The 22,446-nt window shown below is 41.5% G+C and overlaps 1 protein-coding gene across 5 annotated transcripts in view; it reads left to right on the forward strand.

Annotated features, from left to right (window-relative positions):
* The first annotated feature begins 1,184 nt into the window (after positions 1–1,184).
* MAP3K9 (mitogen-activated protein kinase kinase kinase 9) overlaps positions 1,185–22,446 on the forward strand; it is a 39,518-nt gene continuing 18,256 nt past the window's right edge. Inside the window, exons 1-5 of one of the 5 annotated variants that reach the window (XM_077927509.1) lie at positions 1,185–1,963; positions 6,215–6,628; positions 16,359–16,539; positions 17,735–17,883; positions 21,427–21,602. In XM_077927509.1, coding sequence (XP_077783635.1) covers positions 1,543–1,963; positions 6,215–6,628; positions 16,359–16,539; positions 17,735–17,883; positions 21,427–21,602 — 1,341 coding nt within the window. In that variant the 5' untranslated portion in view covers positions 1,185–1,542. Of the gene's footprint in view, positions 1,964–2,231; positions 2,351–6,214; positions 6,629–16,358; positions 16,540–17,734; positions 17,884–21,426; positions 21,603–22,446 lie in introns of those variants that run through there. The other 4 variants (XM_077927515.1, XM_077927525.1, XM_077927520.1 and 1 more) reach the window with 4 other exon arrangements.

Genomic DNA, 22,446 nt, shown 5'->3' on the forward strand with positions numbered 1-22,446 from the left:
TGTTTCCCATGAATCAGCCTGAAGATTCCATGCATTTAAGATACATGCATTTAAGAGACTGTTCTTGTAAAGATAACCCTTGTGCATAGGGATTTAAATTGTATTCCAACATGTATCACATGCTGCCTGAAAACAAGGAACTAAGGCACCAATTATCTTGTGGCAGTGAGGGAGAAACTTTTGAAATAACATTGGGACACCAGCTCCACGCAAGGCATGACGGATAGGAGCAAAAACCAAGACAGACAAAATATTTCACAAGGACAGGATTCTTCCAACATGGACAGAATAAATGTCATACACAGGAAGAACAAGGATACAGTATGAGATCTTCTCTTGTACTTATAAATCATTAATTGCCTCAATACGAGTAAAAGTTATAAATATTGCAGCTGTTGTACAGTATAAGGGATTACTATTGTGACTGGAATGTAATTGAAATAAGATTTTGGACTGCAGAAATAAAGTAAATCATCAAACCATCAATTCTAGCACCACCTAAATTATGTAATTTGGTATTTGAATGATTGACATTGGGAATTGTATTGTCCTTTGACATTGATATAATGAGGCTATTATTGTAATTGAAAACGAATAAAAATCATTATCACAATTATTCTCGTGGCAGTCTCTCTCTCTATCTCGTCTGCTGTCAAGAGAGGTAAGAGAGCTGCAGTCCTTTCAGCTTTCCTAGCAGGTGCCACACGGCCTTGCCGGATGAAATATAGAATTATAGACCAACCATTGGACATACTTTCCCGTAATGAACCAATGGCAAACAAAGAAGCGTTGTTCTTGTGAGCCGTCCAAATAGAACGTGTCTCCCCACCCCACCCCGTCTTCCTCCCTCTATTTCATTTTCTGAGCCACGCGCTTTCATTCGCAGCCCAATGAAAGATCCAGTAACTCTATCTGAGTAGTGCTGAAGGAAAGGATAATTTAACCAAGATGCAATCTTAGTTCCTTGCGCTGAGAAGGCGAGATCCCAGCCAATAGGGGAAGCCACCGTCGGCGCGGAACGGACCAATGGGAAGGGCAACTTTGGAGCGCGTGCGGGGGGGGGGAGTGCGAGTAAGAGTCTATGGGGCGGGGATTGTAAGCGGCTGAGTGGGCTGCGGCTAAGCAGGGGGCGGGATCTGGGCAGCCGGTGTTCAATCAGGTAAAGGGAGGAGCTTGAAGGACTGCTGCAACCGCGAACGGGGATGGAGATCTGAACGACGAGTAGGCGGGCCTTACAGGCCGCCCCTCGCCCCTCCTCCCCCGGCTTGCCGGTCAGTCAGGAGCCTCAGGATGCGCGGTTGGTGCTTCAGCCTGTGGTGGAGCCGACGGCGGCTGAGAGAGACGCGGCTCTGGCGGGAAGGCCGGGTGTCGCCGCCGCCTCGTCACCGCGGGCTGAGGAGGCGCGTCTTCTCCGCTCCGGGCCCAGGCGCCCCCTCAGGGTCGTACCTGCCGCCGGCAGCCGCATGAGCTCTCGGCGGCTCCTCCCGCGGGCAGCGCCTCCCCCCTTATGGAGGAGCCGCTCCCTCCTCCTCCTCTCCCCGCATGGAGCCTTTCGCAGCCCGCAGCCCGCGCCGCCCCGCTCACCCGCCGCTGCCGGCGGACGGCGCGGACGGCGAAGAGGATGAGGGCGCGGCGGCGGCGGCCACGGCCAGCTGGAGGACGGCGGCGTCGGGAGCGGCCTCGTGCGATGGCGGCGGCCTGCTGTGGACGGCCGTGTTCGAGTACGAGGCGTGCGGCGAGGACGAGCTGAGCCTCCGCCCGGGCGACGTGGTGCAGGTGCTCTCGCAGGACTCGCAGGTGTCCGGAGACGAAGGCTGGTGGACCGGCCAGCTCGACCAGCGCGTCGGCATCTTCCCCAGCAACTACGTGACCAGCAGCTGCAGCAGCAGCAGCCGCCTCTGCCTCCGCCAGGGGGGCGCCGCCGAGCTCCAGTCCCGCTACCCGCAGACGCCCGCCATACAGTGTAGGAGAGGGAAGGCGGGAGGAGAAGAGGAGGGCATGGCGAGGGGGGGGGGGCGGAGAAGCCAACAGTGCTTATCCCTTAATTCCTTTAGGCCCCTGTTTCCTGGGAGAGGCTGGACTCCCAGCTCCAGGGACTCCCTGCTGCAGACAACCCTTCAGCTTTACAGTTTTTACTTATAGGCAGGACGAGGTGGCTGGAGTTTTCGACCTGTGCCATCTGTATAAGCTGCATGTTGATCAATTAAGTGGGATTTTTAGCTCATTTTGATCGATTGTGGGATCTTTACCAAGAGGTGGCAGTTGTCCCTGTTCCTACTTTTTTTTACCTCTCCCCGTTTAACGAAACTGCAAGGATGCGACCTTCCTATATACCTTGCTGCTTCGAGAGGTAGGGAAGGAAGGGGCGTGGCACTGGGCGCTGGGTTATATTTATCCTGCCACTGCTTTTTCTGTCTCAGCTTTGCTCTCAACACCAGTGAAGAGCTCTTCTGTTCTGCCCCTTCTCATCTGGGTTTCTTAATAAGCTAATTAAATGCCAGGCTGCTTCAGGTCAGATGAATGTTATTCAGTCTGATGGTATTTTCACTGTAACTACCTGGTGATAGAACCAGGACAGCTTTCAGTACTGTCATCTGTTACTGAATGAGTGTATGTGTGCTTACCTTATAGTTCATGAAAACAAAAGTTGTCCTTCCTCTCAGTAGAGATGAAAACCATAGAATATAGCTGCATTTTCCATCTGTCCAGCTGACTATTCTTCTTCATTGTCAGACATCTTGTTATGTCCAGAGTGTGTTTCTCCATTTTCAAATTCATCACAATGTGATTCATTCTCCACAATCTACTCTTACTTTTGCTAATTACATATTTTTAAAGTAACTTGTTCTGAAGGAGTTAAGAAATGCGTAGCCTAAAGTTCAGTGCTAGGAGAAGGCAGAGAAAACACATTTTGAGAGTTGATGAGGAAGATACATTACTTCTTACAATGAAGCTGCAAAGAGACTGCAACTTCCTGTATCTTTGGGTATGTCCTGTCTTGTAGGCCTTCCTTTTTTCTCACCCCTACACATGGATATACTTCTAAATCTAACCCATTGCTCACAGTTCTTCTGCATCAGCTGCCTTCAAGTGGGCTTGTTTTGAGGATGTTTTCCTTCTGTCAATGTTGATGTTGCACAGCTCTCCTTGCATGCAAGCAGATGCAAAGGAATTGAAGCACAAACTTATGCAGGATTGTGACTTTTATTCTATTGTATGATATTATATTTGAAATAGTATTTCATTATAAACATATTGAGGGCAAGGGATTGTAAGACTTTGTATCTTCCTTTTGGGGTTTAATCTATAAATTATTCATGGCCAGGGATTGGTGTTTCTTTCTAGGAGGTAGGAAAGGAATAGGACAGATTATCACTGATGTATTTGGATCAGGAAACCAGGCAATTAGCAGCAGCATAGTTCCTGTAACTGCTATGACAAACTGCATATGAGACTTTTTCTGTCTTAGAAGGCCAGTAGATGTTAGAGAGGGAAAACATACAACACAGCCTTACCTAATGGTTCAGAGGCCCATCTCTCTTGACTTGTACATGCAATCTGCTCAGTGCTCACCTGTTAAAATTTGACCTGGTTATATACCTTGGTCTTTACTTTAGAGACAAGGGCTTGAATTGGTTTGTCACTTGAGTACTTGTTTGCAAGTAACTGCTTCTTGCTAGTGGTGAAAGGCAAGTTATGAGGGCATAGTGTCTCTTAAACATTATATTTCTTACTGACTTAATATATATTTAAACTATATCTTTTTTATACATACTATTTTGCAAAGTAACTGAGATGGTGTGTGCTAGGCTTTTTGTACCTACATCCTCCCCCCCCCTTGCAAAAAAGCAGCATGTTTTATTTTCATACTCTATTTGCATTTGAGGCAGGGTAAATCATGCATTAGTGGTTAGAGGGCACTTCAGAACACAAAAACAGCAAGGTTACATTAGAATGTTAAGAATACCGGCTGCCGTGTTAACAACCATTTGTATCATTAAAGGAGCTGTCCCTTCAGCACTGTTTGGTTTAGATCCTCAGTTTCCCTCTAAGAATGCTCAAGAGATGTTTAGTGTGCATCTTACAGCAAACATTCCACTCCCAGGGCCCAAATTATGGAGGCCCACCAGTCCCAAAATAGGGGTACAGGGGCGGAGCCAATAAGAAAGTGGAGGTGGAGATTGTCAGCCAATCATGTCGATCACTGATACCATTTTCTATTAATGCCTCATTTCTCTTTGGAAATTGCTAAATTCTTTACTACAGCAGTTTCCTTGCTATAGGGAGTTCCATAGTTCAGCTTTCCACAAGCTAAGCACAGGCTTTGGCTCTGGAGGTATCATGACTCACTCTTCCCCTTTTAGCCAGAAGTTGCTGATCCAGAAGTTTCAAGTAGTGAATAATTCATCTATCCCCCCACCCTCTGTATATCTCTAAAAACATTTTATTTCTTCCATATTTTCCTTTCAAACTTGTATCCTGTGCCACTTCCAAATTGCCAATTTCTTTCATCCTTCCTCCTCTTTTCAATACTTTCTCCTGTGACATCTTTCCTCTCATTCCCTTCCTCTCTGTTTCCCAGATTACTACACTACTACTATTATAGCTGATGCTGCTAGCATCTGCACGGCCAAATGGCTCAAACCCCCAAGACAGTAGAAAAGACTACTGCATGATGGGGGTAGGTTGTACTGCTGAGGGCCAGTAGTGGTCCTTGGCCTACAGTTTGAGAAATTCTCCCATGGTATGTCACATCAAAGTATTACTCAATGTAATAGAGCTTCTCACTACTCCTGAAATAGCTCACCAAAGGACTTAATGTAATTTCAAGCACTTTTAAGTAGGGAATTCAGAACTGTATTTCCTGCTGTCTGTCAGGCATTATGACACACTTCAACTTCCTTTTCCCTAAGTGAAGAAAGTATGCGAGTTGGCAATAATGTTTCCTGGTACTGGCATGCAGATTTCCTGTTTTTCTCTCAACATAAATTTCCTGAGTGGCTTTGTATTTTAAGTTTCAGAACTTTTTTAGTGAGTCTTTAGTAGTGATGACTCCTAGTCAGATGGGCTACAATAGGTTTCATGTAATTGACCAACCATCAAAAGAGATGCGTGCTAGTCCTGTGTAGTCTGAGTGCTATAGCCTTAAGGCCTGTGTTCTGTCCTCCACATCTTACAGGGTGGAGGTAGATGTAGACTTCAGCATGTGGATAGATTCATGCAAGGGGAGTTGATCCTTCAAGCATAAAGGCCCCAAACTATTAAAACATTAGAGGTAGTCTGAATTGTGGCTAGAAACAAATTGGGAATTAATGCAGTTGATGCAACACTGGTGTAATAGTACCAGGCTCCAAGGGCAGCACTTCATAAAATTCATTGCAGTAGTCTAACCTGAAAATAACCAGCCTTGAACCTCAGGTGGGAGGCGAGTTAAAATATAAACAAATTGTTCATAATACTGCTGCCTTTTCTGGGGAGGTCTTACCATACTGATCATAGTTTTATTGCAGTATATGTACTATATCATGTTGCAACCTTAAAGTGCCATTAAATATGAGTACTGACGTGTGGCACTTGCCGAGTTAACGAATATGTAAAATGTTCTGTTTATTTGGCACACTTGAATTAGGCTGCTGGCAGCTATACATTTTTATAGCCGATGCTTCTCATATGAAAAGAGTAGTACAGGGTAAACTAAAGTAGTAAAGAATAGTAAAGGGAGATGTCTGCCTTTACAAAAAACTTCATTGCTATAACAATTGTTTATATTGATGGAAATAACTACATGTTAAGCACAAGCAAAGAAAAGTTGAAATACATTTTGTTTTCTTATATATTTTCTTATATATTTGTAGCTACCTGTGAAACGTGTGTATCTTTTTAGCAACGAAACATTGTATTTTTGCTGAATATATCCAACTTTATAATTCAAGCCACCAATAAAACTTTATTATAAAATGACCTAAAATAGGTATATAGAATTGTTGCTTACAACAAAATTGCGTAGGGCATTTTAATGATACTACCTTGGTACAATTTTTCCAGACAAGTTCTGATAGCAATAAGAGCTTAAGAATTTGTTGACACAAGCCTAAACTGTTACATTTAAATGGCAGAATAATATTATTTAAGGCAAGGAATAATGCTGAAGCTATCTACTGACAATATTTAATCTTGTAAAATAACTTATATTTCTTTGTTTCTCCATTTATAGTACGGGAGATTGACTTCTCTGAGCTGGTTCTGGAGGAAATCATTGGAATTGGAGGCTTTGGGAAGGTCTATCGTGCAATTTGGCTTGGAGAAGAAGTTGCCGTCAAGGCAGCTCGGTATGATCCAGATGAAGACATCAGTGAGGCTATTGAGAATGTTCATCAAGAAGCCAAGCTCTTTGCCATGCTAAAACACCCCAACATAATTGCACTTAAAGGCGTATGCCTAAAGGAACCTAACCTTTGCTTAATCATGGAGTTTGCCCGTGGAGGGTCACTGAATAGAGTGCTGTCTGGTAAAAGAATCCCACCAGACATACTAGTGAATTGGGCTGTCCAGATTGCTGGAGGAATGAACTATCTGCATGATGAAGCAATTGTTCCTATTATACACCGGGATCTGAAGTCCAGCAACAGTAAGTGGGGAGTATAGCGGGTGTGATGTTGGGACTTACAGAGAAGTGGACAGCATAGATAAAATGTTAGTAACTTGAAATATATTCCATCCACATAAGCTTGAGGACAAAACTGATGAGTAGGCTAGAATGAAAGGCAGGGGCATGAAAGCTTCCCATGAGACTTACTCTTAAGAGAGCCAGTGGTGTAGTGGCTAGACAGATGGATTGGGGAGGCCCAGATTCAAATCCCCATTCAGCCATTAATCCTAATGTATGGTATTGGACCAGTCATTGTGTCGTGGCCTGAACTACCTCACAGAGGAGTTAAATTAAAGCACAGAGAACTATGTATGCCAGACTATGCGAGCTAATTGGAGAAATGGTGGGATATAATAAACAAATAAGGAACTGCTAATGAACAAAAAGAGAATGGCAAGAAAACAGTGTGGTGTAGTGGTTAGGAGCGGTAGATTCTTAATCTGGGGAACCGGGTTCGTGTCTCCGCTCCTCCACATGTAGCTGCTGGGTGACCTTGGGCTAGTCACATTCTCTCAGCCCCACTCGCCTCACAGAATGTTTGATGTGGGGGAGGAAGGGAAAGGAGAATGTTAGCCGCTTTGAGACTCCTTCGGGTAGTGATAAAGCGGGATATCAAATCCAAACTCCTCCTCCTCTTCTTCTTCTTCTTTAGAGGAAGGATGGGGAACCTTTCTGATTATGAGGGTTGTCTCCCCAGAGGAGAACTCTTGGGAGTTATAATGGATGGGGTTGGAGTCAGCAATTGGCGAGGTCATAGATAAAGTGGGTTTGGCCAGAACTGGTGATGAGCCATGTATTTTTTGTCTTTCTCTTCTTCCCTTTCTCCTCTTACCTAGCAGCTGAAAATCCTCATTCACTGTAATTAGGCTTAGATAAAATACTTTGCCACTCATGTGAAGGTTAACTTAAGCCCAACTGCTGATTGGGGCTAGGGAAGCGAGCTGAGATGGGGAGACTATAGGATAATTCCTAAGGTATTTCATGACACAGTGCATGCCAGTGTGGTGTAGTGGTTAAGAGCGGTAGTCTCATAATCTGGGGAACGGGGTTCACGTCTCCGCTCCTCCACATGCAGCTGCTGTGTGACCTTGGGTCAGTCACACGTCCCTGAAGTCTCTCAGCCCCACTCACCTCACAGAGTGTTTGTTGTGGGGGAGGAAGGGAAAGGAGAATGTTAGCCGCTTTGAGACTCCTTTGGGTAGTGATAAAGCGGGATATCAAATCCAAACTCCTCCTCCTCCTCTTCTTCTTCTTCTTCTTCTTCTTCTTCTTCTTCTTCTAACACCAAGGTTGCGGGTACGATTCCCATATGGGACACCTGCATATTTCTACATTGCAGAGGGTCGGTCTAGATGTTCCTCAGGGTCCCGTCCAACTCTACAGTTCTATGATTCTATGACGCTTCTGGCCTAATGGTTCCTTTCCCCTGGTTTAGAGAACAGCCTTCTCCTAGTTTATTTTTTGTATTGAAGATTTTACCAACACAATTGTGAATTCCTTTCTCACTCTTTCTTTTAAGGCACTGTTGCCAGTTGTCATCTCTGGTATGTTAAGAGAAACTTGTGACACTTAGAACAGAGTTGTGAAGGTGATGGAAGGTTAATTGCCCTTGCTTGTTTGGATGTCAAAAATGGTAGTGGCAAGAACATTGTGATGTAGATTGATTTCCCCCTCTTCTGTCTTTTCTCCTTCTGCCCCGTTTCTATGAGCATGAAGCATATCAGCAGTCTGGGAGTCCAGACTTCAAGACTTCTATTACCTATGAAGTCTTTGAACCTTGAAGACAGTTCTGTAATTTACCACTTTTCTCGTCACTTGGATCAAGAAAGAATGACTTCCCTTACTTTGACAACACAGTCATATATGCTGTTTTCTATAACACTGGGCTGCCGTATGAAAGCTGCAAGTACAGTGGTACCTCGGGTTACAGATGCTTCAGGTTACAGACTCCGCTAACCCAGAAATAGTACCTTGGGTTAAGAACTTTGCTTCAGGATGACAAACAGAAATCGTGCGGTGGCAGCAGTGGGAGGCCCCATTAGCTAAAGTGGTACTTCACGCTAAGAACAATTTCAGGTTAAGAATGGACCTCCGGAACGAATTAAGTTCTTAACCAGAGGTACCACTATACTGGTCTACTCCTGCTGCCAGTCTAGCCCATAGGATATTTCCAGAAGGTGGAGTGAGACTGGCAACAGTAGAATGGTTGGGCAGCAACTCTGGGTAGTTACTTAAGCCTTTTCTCTCATATCTGAGTAAATCTGATTTGTAAAAAGCATCTTAGCAAATTACTCTTGAAATAAATGATGTAGAAAGGAGATTAATGTTATCTATATTATGGACCTGAATTATGTATAGACTAAAAGTATAACATTTGAAGCAGTTCCACATGTTTTGTTAAGTAACGGTTTCACAGGAGAGTTACTCTGATTAAATTCTCTATCTTAGAACTTCATGCATACTCTATCTGGATAATTTTCAATATGGGTCAGTATAGCAGCATTAATAAGTAACTGTTCCTTCCACATTAGAAAGATGGAATCAAGCATGTGGATGAGAGGGAATGTGTAACATTGAGAGTATAACACAAATTGGGATAGCCTTGTGAGACTCTTGGTGAGCAGGTATCCTAGATGTGGAGGAGAAAGCAAACAAACTTAATTTTGATTCCTTTTCCCCTCCTCTTTGGAATAGTATATCTAGGATGATAAAATTGATTTTGTTAGAACCCTCCTGTCATTTGTGTGTGCAACACCAGCTTCTCACTTAAATTTGTGAGGAGTTCTATTAAGCTGGTTAGAAGTGAAGTTTGTTAACTGTGGAGAAAATAGACACTGTTGGCAGCCGATGTGTAACTAATTAAAAATAAACCTCTTAGCAAAGCTCCTCTCTGTCAGTTTCCAATACAATTAGCAGGATGCTAGCTGTCAATGTGTGTTAAATCTCTTTGACCTTGGAAATAATTTTGTCTTAGAACCATTTAGGTATTTGTTGCTCCTTGTATCAAGGAGAGATCTACATGAACTAGTTAGTTCAGTGCTCAGATAAGTGCTTCATAAGATGTGTTCACATTTTCACAACTTTGGATAAGAGATGTGACTAAATAACCTTTTTTTCTGTAAAACTAGTTAGTTAAATATCTGTGAAATTCAATATCAAACTGCAAAACATGACCAAATAGGTTTTCTAGCAAAGTATAGTAGGGCTACAACAGTTGTGCTCAGTAGCATTATTTTTGCCATATTACATGAAGTGAATGTGACAAATTCCACTACAAGCAAGAAGCTGTGACATGTCCTTATCCATAGTGTGTAACAAAGTGGCCACAATTTTTTGTTTAAATCCAGTTTCTGTCCCTCATAGTTGCAAAGCAGACATACATTTTTTCAAAGTTCTCTGTCTTCGTTTTATTTCTCCACAGTACATGAATCTGGATATAGGAGTAAAAGTATCTTAAGGGCAACACTTTAGGAAAAATAATATCATTAGCTTTTTCTGGCAACTGATGTGAATCTTGGAGTACCAGGTAGTCTGGTTGGGAAGAAGTGTACAGGAAAAAGTTTAGGCACTTGTTTGCTACTTCTCACCTGCAAATAACTCTGTTCTGCTTTGCAATAACAAATTAGCTGCTGGGATTTTCATCCCAAATTTGTTTCTGAAGATGGGGTTCAGGCTCTTAAACAGCCACTTGTGTGGTCACCTGCAGTAGGTAAGGATTGTCATTAAGTTACAATGGGGATACACTTGGTAGGTAAGTGAGCAAGAGTTACTTCTGTGAACTCACTTGCAAAACTGGCATATTCCTGTTCTTAGTTCATAATTGGTTAAATGTGGGCTTGTTCTAATTTAGAACAAGTATGTCTCCAGTACTGTACAGTAGACCCACAACTTATGCTGGGGTTACGTTCTGGGGCTAGCACATAAAGTTAAAATTGCATATAGTCAAACACATTGGGTGCAGTGGTGGGTGGGATTGCCAAAGTCTTTTTTTCCTGGACGTCCATCCCTTAAAAAAATACATTATTTTTTGCTAGGCGTGTAAAGCTGAATGCGCACAGGTTAAAAGAGTGTAAGTTGTAGGTCTACTGTGTAAAGTGGCTGCCAAACTGGAATTTAACCTATATATTAAGCATTATTTTCCTCTTTGAAGTGTCTGATTAATCTCCATAGGAGTAATCAGAAATTGTTCTACCAAACTAATTCCATCTGTTTAAGAACAGGTGAATAGGAGCTCTAATTTCTTTGCATACTGCTTTGGGAAGACTCCTCAACCTCTAATGCTTTCATATTGTTGCACAAAATCTTAATGTTTGAATTGCCATTTCTGAAATAGGATAGTTAAGGACCTTCTATACATGATAATTAGAGTGCATGTCTTTTAATATGTTGACAACTTTGTGTTTCATGGTAGCAGGCTGGTAGAGTAAGAATGTTGATGTAAAATTTTAGGGCTACAGACTTAAGTATTGCAACAGAACAGTTGTGAACTTCCTTAGTTGTAAAATGAAATGCATACCTGATAAGCACAGGTAGAATTTGACAAATTGGTAGCACCTGCCCTAAAACAGCTTAAGTATAACAGTTCTCAGTTCCTGTTATTGTTTTAATTCCTCATATTATTCAAGAAATAATAGTAGTAGTAGTAGTAATAATAATAATAATAATAATAATAATAATAATAATAATAATAATAATTAATTTATACCCCGCCCTCCCCGGCCAGGGCTCGGCTCAGAGCTGCTAACACCAAATATGAATTACAATAAAACATAATAGAAAACAACAAACAAACAAACAAACAAACAGTTAATTAAAATACGGCTTAAAATACAGCTTAAAACATAGCTTATAATGCAGACATGTACAAAGTCTGATTGGCACCCTACTTTACCAGTGAACTGGGGGCTATGAACCAGCCCAAAACTCAGTGAGGATGCAACCAAACAGAGTTTTCGTTTTTAACCTACTTTGTGGCAATAATAGAGTTGAAAAACAGTTTTTCTCCACTACGTGCGTATTCTCAGGGCATTATCCATTGGAACTTTTCTCTGTGGTTTAACAGTCTCACAGATGGATTGTCAAGGTGAAAGAACCCTCAGAAGTATGCTGTGACATGTTTGCTAAAGATTTTGAGGATAAAATTACTCATATCCATTTCTACTTGGTGACAGATAGTTCTGTAGCAAAGTTTAGGAAGGTGTCTGGAGCCCTACCTTGTATTATATTGAATGAATTTGGAGCCTAATTACCCAAGTTAATATGATGCTAATTGTGTGAATTCATTAAACATTTGCAAGCATAAAAAATGTAAATAATAGCCTTTGTGGGTAGCATAAGCAGCATCAGGAAATGGGGAGTAAGAGTTTAATCATTGTAGAGGCAGCTTGATGTAGTGATTAGAATGTCATAGTAGACTAGGGAGATCCTGATTCAGTTTTCTACTCAGCCATGGAGATTACTAAATGGTAAATTAGGCTGAGAGATGTGGACTAATTTCACAGGGTTTTAGGATGAAATTTGGGTGAGGGTGCATGTATGTTGCCTTGAGCTCTTTGAAGGAAAGGTGGGATATAAAACAATGAAATGAATCCTTTCCCCTGCCTGCCCTAGTCTCAACATTGTTTCTACCAGAAGTGACTTCGCCATTTTGAATATATATATATTTTTTATCTTTTAAAAAAGTGATTTTTATTGGTTCCACCCAGGAGGAAGGATTAAGTTATCCAGAGTCCTGATGCTTATGGTTACAAGCATACCTGAAGAAATGCTTGCTTTCCATATATTGCCATTCTGCTGAAATAATTGGCATCCTTCTCCAAGTGCCTCAGCCATGAAAACTGAGACAGAGGTTGTTTTCTACTCTATAATATTTTAGTTGGTCCTCCTATGATGATATTTTCTAACTGGCTCTGCTAGTTTTTCTAACAGCTTCATATCATTTTTAAAGGAGTAAATATGCTTCATTGAAACTGCATTGAACTTACTGCTACTCAGTATCCTCTCTCTGTCTTACTCCATGGATTTTGCTGACATCGCTGCATGCAATTTACTATCTATCACAATTCATTTTGGTGTTGTGTTTCAGCAATAGGAGAGGCAGATGAAAAATGGATAACTATGAAGCAGCACAGGCAACTAAAGTGCAGTGAAATGCAAGTTGCCAAAGGATTCTTTTGCAGGATCACTGTGATCCCTCTTGGGTAAGATGCCTTTTAGATGAGAAGTTTGTAGATGGAGCTTTGGCTTTGAATCTGCTTTTGTTTAGCTGCATCTATCCAAAATATCTGCAGTCACATATCTGTGTCAGCGTGCAGTTACATTGGCATTTTGTTGGTGTAAATGGAAGCATTTCAGGTTAAAGAGAACGGAATATCGCTTTATCTCAGCTTTTCACTAAAGTTAAGTTTGAACAGGATCTTATGGAAAGGACTTTCATTAATGGGTATTCATTATTCCATAAGGTCCCATCATGTCCTCATTCCTCAATTTAAGAAGAATATGACAAGCTGGAATGTGTGCAGAAGGTAACCAAGATGATAAGGGTGTGGAAACCAAGCCTTATGAGGAACAGTTGAGGGAATTGGGTATGTTTAGCCTGATAAAGAGGATATTGAGAGGAGATATAATGACCATCTTCCATGTATGATCTAGTTGAGATTCCTGAATTGCAGGGGGTTAAACTAGATAACCCTCGGCGTCCCTTCCAACTCTACAATTCTATGTGTGGTCCTAGTGGCCTAGATCAGTTGTCTTCAACCATTTTAGGTTCTAAACCAAGGGTCACCAATCCAGTGCCTATGGGCACCATGGTGCCTATGAAGGCTTCTGTTGGCACTCTGGGCAGGTGTTCCAGTCTCTCAGCTTTTCTTTTTGTGTGGCGTGTGTTTGTTTTTGTTTGTGTATGTTTGCATATGAAAGTGAGAGAGAGAGCCATAATCCGGGCTAGCAGCGCATAAGCTTATGCTTACCATGGGAAGTCAGCTATTGGGGTTGTTGTCTCTCTAATTTGTGTTATGTCATGCTTCCATGGGAGCCATTTTGTGCATGGCATGCCCAGCATTTTCTAATTCAAGTGCAGTAAAGGTAAAGGTACCCCTGCCCGTACGGGCCAGTCTTGCCAGACTCTGGGGTTCTGCGCCCATCTCACTCAAGAGGCCGGGGGCCAGCGCTGTCCGAAGACACTTCCGGGTCACGTGGCCAGCGTGACAAGCTGCATCTGGCGAGCCATAGCCGCACACGGAAACGCCGTTTACCTTCCCGCTAGAAAGCGGTCCCTATTTATCTACTTGCACCCGGGGGTGCTTTCGAACTGCTAGGTTGGCAGGCGCTGGGACCGAGCAGCGGGAGCGCACCCCGCCGCGGGGATTCGAACCGCCGACCTTTCGATCGGCAAGCCCTAGGCGCTGAGGCTTTTACCCACAGCGCCACCCGCGTCCCTTCAAGTGCAGTACTTTAACCAAAATAATGCCCAGGGGCCAGAAACTGAAAGCAGCCAAAGTGGCCATAATTGGACTCTGGAAACTGAGCAATCTTAAAAGCATAGGTTGGGGATAACAGAACTGCACCACAGGGAAATATTTAGTAGGGATTTCATTTGTTTCTTTTGTAAACTTGAAGTCCTGTTGGACTACTGTAGCGTAACGTTTCCCAACCTGGCATTTTCCAGATGCTTTGGATTGCACCTCCAATCATTCCTTACCACTGGCAATGCTGGCACTCAGGTTGATGGGAGTTGGAGCCTTTGGAAAATTCCAGGTTGGCTGCTGTAGAGTGTTGTCCCCAAGGCGCCATTTACTGGCTTCAACTGGTACATTAAAAAAATAAATAAATATTATTTATACCCTGCCTATCTGGCTGGGTTTCCCCAGCCACTCTGGGTGTCTTTCAACAGAATAATAAAAACACGATAAAACATCAAACGTTAGAAACTACTCTAAACAGGGCTGCCTTCAGATGCCTTCTAAAAGTCAGATAGTTGTTTATTTCCTTGACATCTGATGGAATGGCATTCCACAAGGCGGGTGCCTTTACCAAGAAGGCCTGGTTCCCTGTAACCTCACTTCTCGCAGTTTCAAAACCCTAAAATGTATTTTATATAATTGACTTTTTATTTCTATTCTTTGTATACTGTATTGTTGTTTTATTGCTGTGGCCGATGGCTGACGCAAATAAAGATTCATTCATTCATTTCACTTCTCGCAGTGAGGGAACCTCCAGAAGGCCCTCAGAACTGGATCTCAGTATCCAGGCTGAACGATGGGGGTGGAGACGCTCCTTCAGGTACACTGGGCTGAGGTATACATAGCTTGGCATCCTGCCAGAGAGTGGTTTGTAAGGAGCAGATTACATCAGTGCTGCAGTGTCTGCTTCAAATTCCTATAGCTTTCCTGGGTACAACTCAAGACACAGTTTTCAAATCTATGCAGCTCTTAATGACTTGGGCCTTGTATACCCAAAGAGCTTCTTTTCCCTCAAGTTCTGTTGCTGTTACTAAGACTGACAGCCTGAGAATGCCTTGAGTTGGTGGATGAGATTTGTAGAAAAAGCAAATAGATTTAGGGCTCTCTCAATCTCAGGCTTTGTATCTTAAAAGCAAAGCATAATGTTTGCAATCCTGCCCCCCAATTTAAATCAGTTTTTATTTTATTTTTAAAATTAACTATTTTAAAGTGAAAACTTTGTTTCTATCCCTCCATCTTACCTCTATAGAAAGGTATTTAAAAAGTGTCATCTGTTGTTTGACAAATCTAATTAAAAAATGAAATTTTTCAGACTTTATAAATAAGATATCCAACGATTTGCAGGAGTTACCACAAAAATGTTTCTCTTCAACCAGACCTTTGACTGATTAACATTCTATGGCATTTTAAATGTCTTTGGGGCTGTTTTTGTTTTATTATGTATTTTGTATTCTTATTTTGTGTATGTTGTGAACTACCCTGTGATCTTTGGATAAAGGGTGATTTAATCATCATCTTAATCTTCAAAGTTATTAAAAATTCCCAGTAAGTTTGCAATATTCAAATGTTTTACCATACAGTGTCTTGATGTTGGGTATTTGTCCTTATAGTATAGTGGGAAGTTCATAGGAGTACAGCCTGCTGCTTTGCTGGTGTCTTAGTTCTCAGCCTGGCTTTTTGCTTGCCAGGAATGACACTTTCTACCCACTTTGTCTGTGTTCCAGAGAGCCTCTTTAGTAGAGATGGATATCTCATAGAGGCCAGATATATTTCTCATAGCTATCTCATAGAATCATAGAGTTGTAATATAAGTGCATTTCTTGTCTATTACATTCCCATTAGGGGAGATGTGAATTAGGTTGATTTGCTTAAGAATGGTATTGATTATGATTTAATGATGGTACAGATAATAGCATATTTATCAGTAGCCTGTATTGATTGTTTTATGGTATATTTTTGTAATATTTGTGTTCATAATTTGATATACACTACTTAGAGATTTTATATATCAAGCAATTTAAAAATAACCTTAAATAAAAATGCTGAGCAAATGAAATTCTCCTCTACCCTTATACTTTAGACACATTCAGTGTGACATGTGCAGTAGCAGAGCTTCTGTCACTTCTTCACCCCACCCAACCCTGCACCTATGGACAAGATCTAAAAATTGACTTTTTTTTTTTTGAGGAAGCATTGAGTATAAATTGTATGTTCACTAAACATTAACCTTTTTCCTCCCTGTGTGCCAGTATTGATACTTGAGAAAGTGGAAAATGGAGACCTAAACAACAAGAACTTGAAGATCACAGATTTTGGCTTAGCCAGAGAATGGCATAGGACGACTAAAATGAGTGCTGCTGGGACGTATGCTTGGATGGCTCCTGAGGTCATCCGTTCCTCCATGTTTTCTAAAGGCAGTGATGTGTGGAGGTAAGTATATTGGCACTAAACACATTGGAATTTTAACTTGTAGCTCCTGGATACCTAATTTAACTTTCTGTGCTTGAAATTATGTTTACTTGTTGAAGAGAATTCCTAAACAGTTGATTTGCCAAAGCATCGCTCCCCCCACATCTTCTTTTGATACTGTTTTTTTCTGTGCTTCTGACTGTTAGTTCTAAATTCTTACACTTTTATTTAGATGTACATTGGCTTATACATTAGTTTTCTGTATTAAGAATAGACAAACTACCAACAGACACAGGTTCACGTCAGTTACTTAAAATAGATACCCTTCTTTCTAGCATGAAACTTGCTGACTCATACATTTTTTGTCAAAGGTGATAAAACTTGGAATCACCAAATCAGTAAAATGCCAAAATGCCCTTTTTAAAAAACCCGATGTTCCAGTTTTGTTCCAAGTATTGTGTTTATATTTATAGTGTAGGTATTATATTTATAGTGTTAACCTTTTGTACATTATCTTGGCCCTCATTGCTGGGCAAAGAACTAAAAAATCCCAGTTCTGTTTCTGCCAAAGGCTTCAGTTCATAAATAGGATTGGTACATGGTCATGGCACAGGTTATAAGGTGAAGCAGATACATATGAGGTGTAGACACAAGGCTAATTCAAACTAGGACGTTGATCCAGCAGTGGCATGCCGCTAGCATCTTCCTTTTGAATATCGTGGCAGGCACAGTAGCCATAATCTGGACACTGGGCAAGCAAACAGATTTGGTCTCTGAGGTGTCTCTATGTCAAGGAAGGTGGTGTTGGCGCAGCTCAGCATCTGATTTACTCTCAGTTGCCTCCCTAGAAGGAGGGGAGGCTCCTCCCTCCCTAGGCAAAAAGAGGCAGAGGTATCTGGGCAGGGATGTTTGATGTCACAGGGGTGGAACATTTCCTTCACCAACCTGCTTGGATGTACCTGTCTATCTTCCAGAATACAGGCCCTCTACCTAGGTTCAGACACTTCCTGGAGTCCCGGTTTCGCCTCCCCCATTCCCCTAGGACCCTTACCAGTTCATCCAGCTCCCCAAATGACTCAGGATCTGACCATCCCCTCTGTGACATCTCCACAGAACTCATTCATTACATCCATGTGTATTTAATTGCTGCTGTCACTTATAGGAGAATTGGCTGGTTTTAAGGGAGAATTACATTATTAAACTTTTCTTTTCATAGCTATGGTGTGTTGCTTTGGGAACTACTAACTGGGGAAGTACCATTTCGAGGAATTGATGGCCTAGCAGTAGCATATGGTGTTGCCATGAATAAACTTGCCCTTCCTATCCCTTCAACCTGCCCGGAACCTTTTGCCAGACTGATGGAAGGTAAGTGTTGACTGCATTGGACCTGACAAGATACATGCTACTATTGGGACACAGTTCAGTACAATACTGATTTTATGAAGATGCAAAACAATTTGGCTTCTGTAGTTTTTCAGCCAAGTAGGTAGCATGTTGTTTACTTTGACTACTAAAATACCAGTTTCCAGAAATGACAGGTGGGCAGAATACTGTTGTGCTCTTGTCTGCAGGCTTCCCACAGGCCTCTGGTTGGCCACTGTGAGAATAGGATGCTGGAAAAGATAGACCATTGGCCTGATCCAGGTGTCTGTTATGTTCTTAAGAAAGCTGTTCTTCTACTGTATGTATTCTGCTGCAATAGCAGATTGCTATATGGATGAAGCTTTTGCACGTGAGAGGGTAGCACCTAGTAAATATTGTTCCAAGATTTGAGTTGCACTTGATGTAATCCTTTATTGACTCCTAAAGGCTGCATATATAAACCTACAATTCTCAGTTGGCAAGTTATACTGTCATGAAAGCAATTACATTTATACGACTTTTGAATTACTATCTTTGTTCTGAATTTTGACATGAGTACATTTTCCCCCAACAGTGCCCAGAAAAATATTTCGGTATACTTAACCTTGGTGTAAATCTCACTGAACAGCTTAACTTACTTCTGACTAAACATAAACAGCGTTGCACTGTAAGATTTTTGTCGGCTAGCTTAAGGAACCCAAGGTTTCCAGAAGTTTGGGGGGAAAGAAAAAAATGAAGCTGAGGGGGAAACACCCCAAACCATTCAATAAAGGCTGAGCATACTCAGTGGGCATAGAACATTGATTTGATGAGAGCAAGAAATAGAAAATTGGAGGTGGTATGGATTGTGCTTTAAGAAGTTGTTAGTAGCTGTCTGGAGCCCTGAACGGAAGCACTCCACACTGTAATGTTTTGTTGCAGGCCCCACTTGTTTGTTTTATTATGCAGTTTATATAATACGTTGTGTTCACTTTTGAGAACCTAAGAAAATACTGAACATTTTAAGTTTATAGCAATAGGCCAATAGTCTTAATTTTAAAACCAAAATAAGTTGAGAATAGAGATGACATTATTTCTTTAAATACAAAAGGGCTTCTTGTGGTTTCTACTAGAACTGAGGAATGCATTGCAGTTATTTCAAGATTTTTAAATAATAAAACTAGATGAAGATCCTGTTTATAACTTCAGACCTTTTATAAAGTGCTGCTCAAACCCATTAATTCTCTCACTGTGTAACTTCAGTTTTTATTTTGTTCTTCCATTAACTACGCTGGTGGGCTTCACTAAGCTAACAATACCAAACATGCCTTCTTGTCTCTAAAGAGGTTTTTGGATATCACTGCAGTCCTCATTAGTGCAAATACTGTGACAGTTTCAAGCCTGGGGAACTGAAAAGGCACAGGCCACCTGCATTGTAGTTATCCTGCTTACTCACTCATGCATTTTGTTGGCAGCAGCACTTCGTTTTACAGTATGCCATGTTTCCTTTCTTGTCATAATCCTGATGCAAAGAGGCAGGCACAATGCTGCTTCAGGATACGTCTATTTTGCTGATTGCCAGTAGCTGGTTAATAACAGGGGAGAAAAGAATAAGAAAACATTGCAAAAAAGTAGCACCATAGCTGTCAACTTTTCCCTTTCCTTGCAAGGAATCCTATTCAGAATAAGGGAATTTCCCTTTAAAAAAGGGAAACGTTGATAGCTGTGAGTAGCACCTCCCCCTTTCTGTGGCACTTTTGATCCACTTAATAGTGCAATCCTAACTATGTCTACTCCTGTTAATAAGTCCTATTGAATTCAATGTGGCTTATTCCTAGATAAGTGGGGTTATGATTGCATTTTTAACCATTATTTTTCTTAATTAAAGGTTTGTATAAATATTTATATCTGAATATCCAAAATGAGGCCCTTGAAGTTCCTGATGCTTTTTAAATTATGACACAATAGTGGAAACCAAAACCCAGTGAAGAAAAACCAAAGCGAAATGGGGACTTGGTCCATGGGACCATCCAATTTAAATGGCTTTTAAATGTAGGTATGTTTGTGTGGATCATTAGTAGTTCTCTGTTCTGCATTGCATGACTCTCAAATAACAACAACCATGCTGCTTTGTTACACTATTGAATATATTGAAATAAAAATGAAGTGAGCCAAAAGAACCCTGTAATAATGCAGGGCCTTGTTTCCTTTCTCTCATCTTGTTTTACTGCACTGTTCAGGGACCAGTTAACAACTGAAGTAGAAATAAAAACAAGCTAAATTGTTACTGATGACAACTGTAACTGAGACCGCCAAAAACCATTCATTTTCATAGTTTTTGCATATTCTGTAGGATAGGTAACAAACTCACATAACTACTGGGATTCTGCTTTAACAAGTATGCTTTCAGAAGTTTTATAAGCACAACCCTATGGAAATCAGTGGGTTTAATAACATGGATGTTTACTAGAAATCAAGTAAGATATTAAGTAAGAACTCAGCTGTATTTAAATCAGGGCGGCCCAACTTTTCATACCAAGTTGGCCGCAAGAGTGCTTTGACATAGAACCTGTGGGCCTCATACTGCCTTGTTGCACAGGTGATGGGGGACCAAGGCCAAAATTTGACCCTGCACATCCCTTGTACTGCTTTCCTAAAGCTAGCTAAGCAAGGCACAAGACAAGCTGGGAAAGCACTAACTAGACTTTGGAAAGGAGGTGGGAGAACTCTATGGCCCTGTCAGAGCCCACACATGTCCTTCCCAGAGCCCAATGCCTCACTTACCTGGCTTTGGGAAGGAAGCGTAAGGTCTGCAGGAGTCAAATGCATGGGCGTAGCTAAGGGTGGGAGGGTAGGGGGTAGCTGCCCCCCTAAATCAATACAAATCAATAAAATCTGAGGTTCTGCCCCCCAAAAGCCTTCCCCCTAACCAAAATCATGACTACACTCATGGGCAAATCTGGCTGAGGGCAACCAAAAAAAAAGGCCCAGGGACCACCCTGGTTCAGGTAATTTCAAATTTGTGTAAGGAAATGTATAAAGTCAGAGGTGTAGGAAAGGCCAGTAGTGACATATTTGAATGAAAAGGCATCAAGATAGATCCTTATTAAATTCAAAGTACTTTTGTGAAACTTTTTACTGTTAGGAATGATGGGGCAAACTATGGTGAGTATATTATTTACTTTTCTGAATTAGAAAATTGAGAACCTGTGAGTAATTGATGTAGAATGGTATGCATTAATTAGCATTGTTTCTGGAAAGCTTTGTAATATGGGTGCAAAGTAGGGGTGATGTGAGAGATCTATGTCAAGAAGTTTTGTTTAGAGATGGTTGTAATAATGCTAACGTGCTAGTTTCTAGTGTAGAATTTAAATTATTTGGGATTCTGTTGTGTAGAAAAAAGTTGGCAAATGGGGTATAATCATATGAATTCAATAGTGGTAGACCAGAGGGTTAAAGATATCAACAACTGAGAGAGTACAGGTTGTTGGCATGGCCCAGAAATACTCTTGCAACCGTGCAACTTTTGAAGTAGATTGTTGTTCTGACTTGTCTTTATCTGTTTAGATTGTTGGAATGCTGACCCTCATTCAAGGCCCTCCTTTGCCAGTATTTTAAACCATCTAACCAACATTGAGGAGTCTGGTTTCTTTGAAATGCCAAAGGACTCATTTCATTCCTTGCAAGAAGATTGGAAAATTGAGATCCAGGAGATGTTTGACCAACTCAGGACCAAAGAAAAGGTAAATGGCGCTGGATATTGATTTTATACTAAGCATGTTGTCATTGTATTTTATATTAATTAAGTGATTTTATTTTAATCAGAGCTGATCTTGCAATGCTGGTAGAAATAATGCATCTTGGGTCAGTGGTTTGCATGAATGTATACTCACAGTCTAAATTTGTCAAGCAGAAACTGCCAATATTCACATCTTTTGGAAATGTCCAGTGAATATTCAATTTTGAAAGCAAATTTTTGTTAAAATTAAGGATATTATCAAATACAGTGGTGCCCCGCAAGACGAATGACTCGCAAGATGGAAAACCCGCTAGACGAAAGGGTTTTCCGTTTTGGAGGTGCTTCGCAAAACGAGTTTCCTATGGGCTTGCTTCACAAGACGAAAATGTCTTGCGAGTTCCTGCAGGGGTTTTTCCCTCCCCCCCCTTTCCCAAGCCGCTTATCAGCTGATCCGCTAAGCCGCTAAGCCGCTTAACAGCTGATCGCTAAGCCGCTTATCAGCTGATCCGCTAAGCCGCTTAACAGCTAAGCCGCTAAGCCACTTAACAGCTGATCGCTAAGCCACTAAGCCGCTTAACAGCTGATCGCTAAGCCGCTTATCAACTGATCTGCTAAGCCGCTTATCAGCTGATCCGTTAAGCCGCTTAACAACTAAGCCGCTTATCAGCTGATCCGCTAAACCTGCTAAGCCGCTAATAGCGCTAATCCACTAAGCCGCTAATGGGCTTGCTTCGCAAGACAAAAAAACCGCAAGAAAAAGAGAATCGCGGAACGGATTCTTTTCATCCTGCGAGGCACCACTGTATGAGATATTGTGTAACACTATGTGCTATTTGGCTACATGAAAG

Source organism: Podarcis muralis, chromosome 1 (assembly GCF_964188315.1).
Source record: "Podarcis muralis chromosome 1, rPodMur119.hap1.1, whole genome shotgun sequence".
NCBI lineage: Eukaryota > Metazoa > Chordata > Lepidosauria > Squamata > Lacertidae > Podarcis > Podarcis muralis.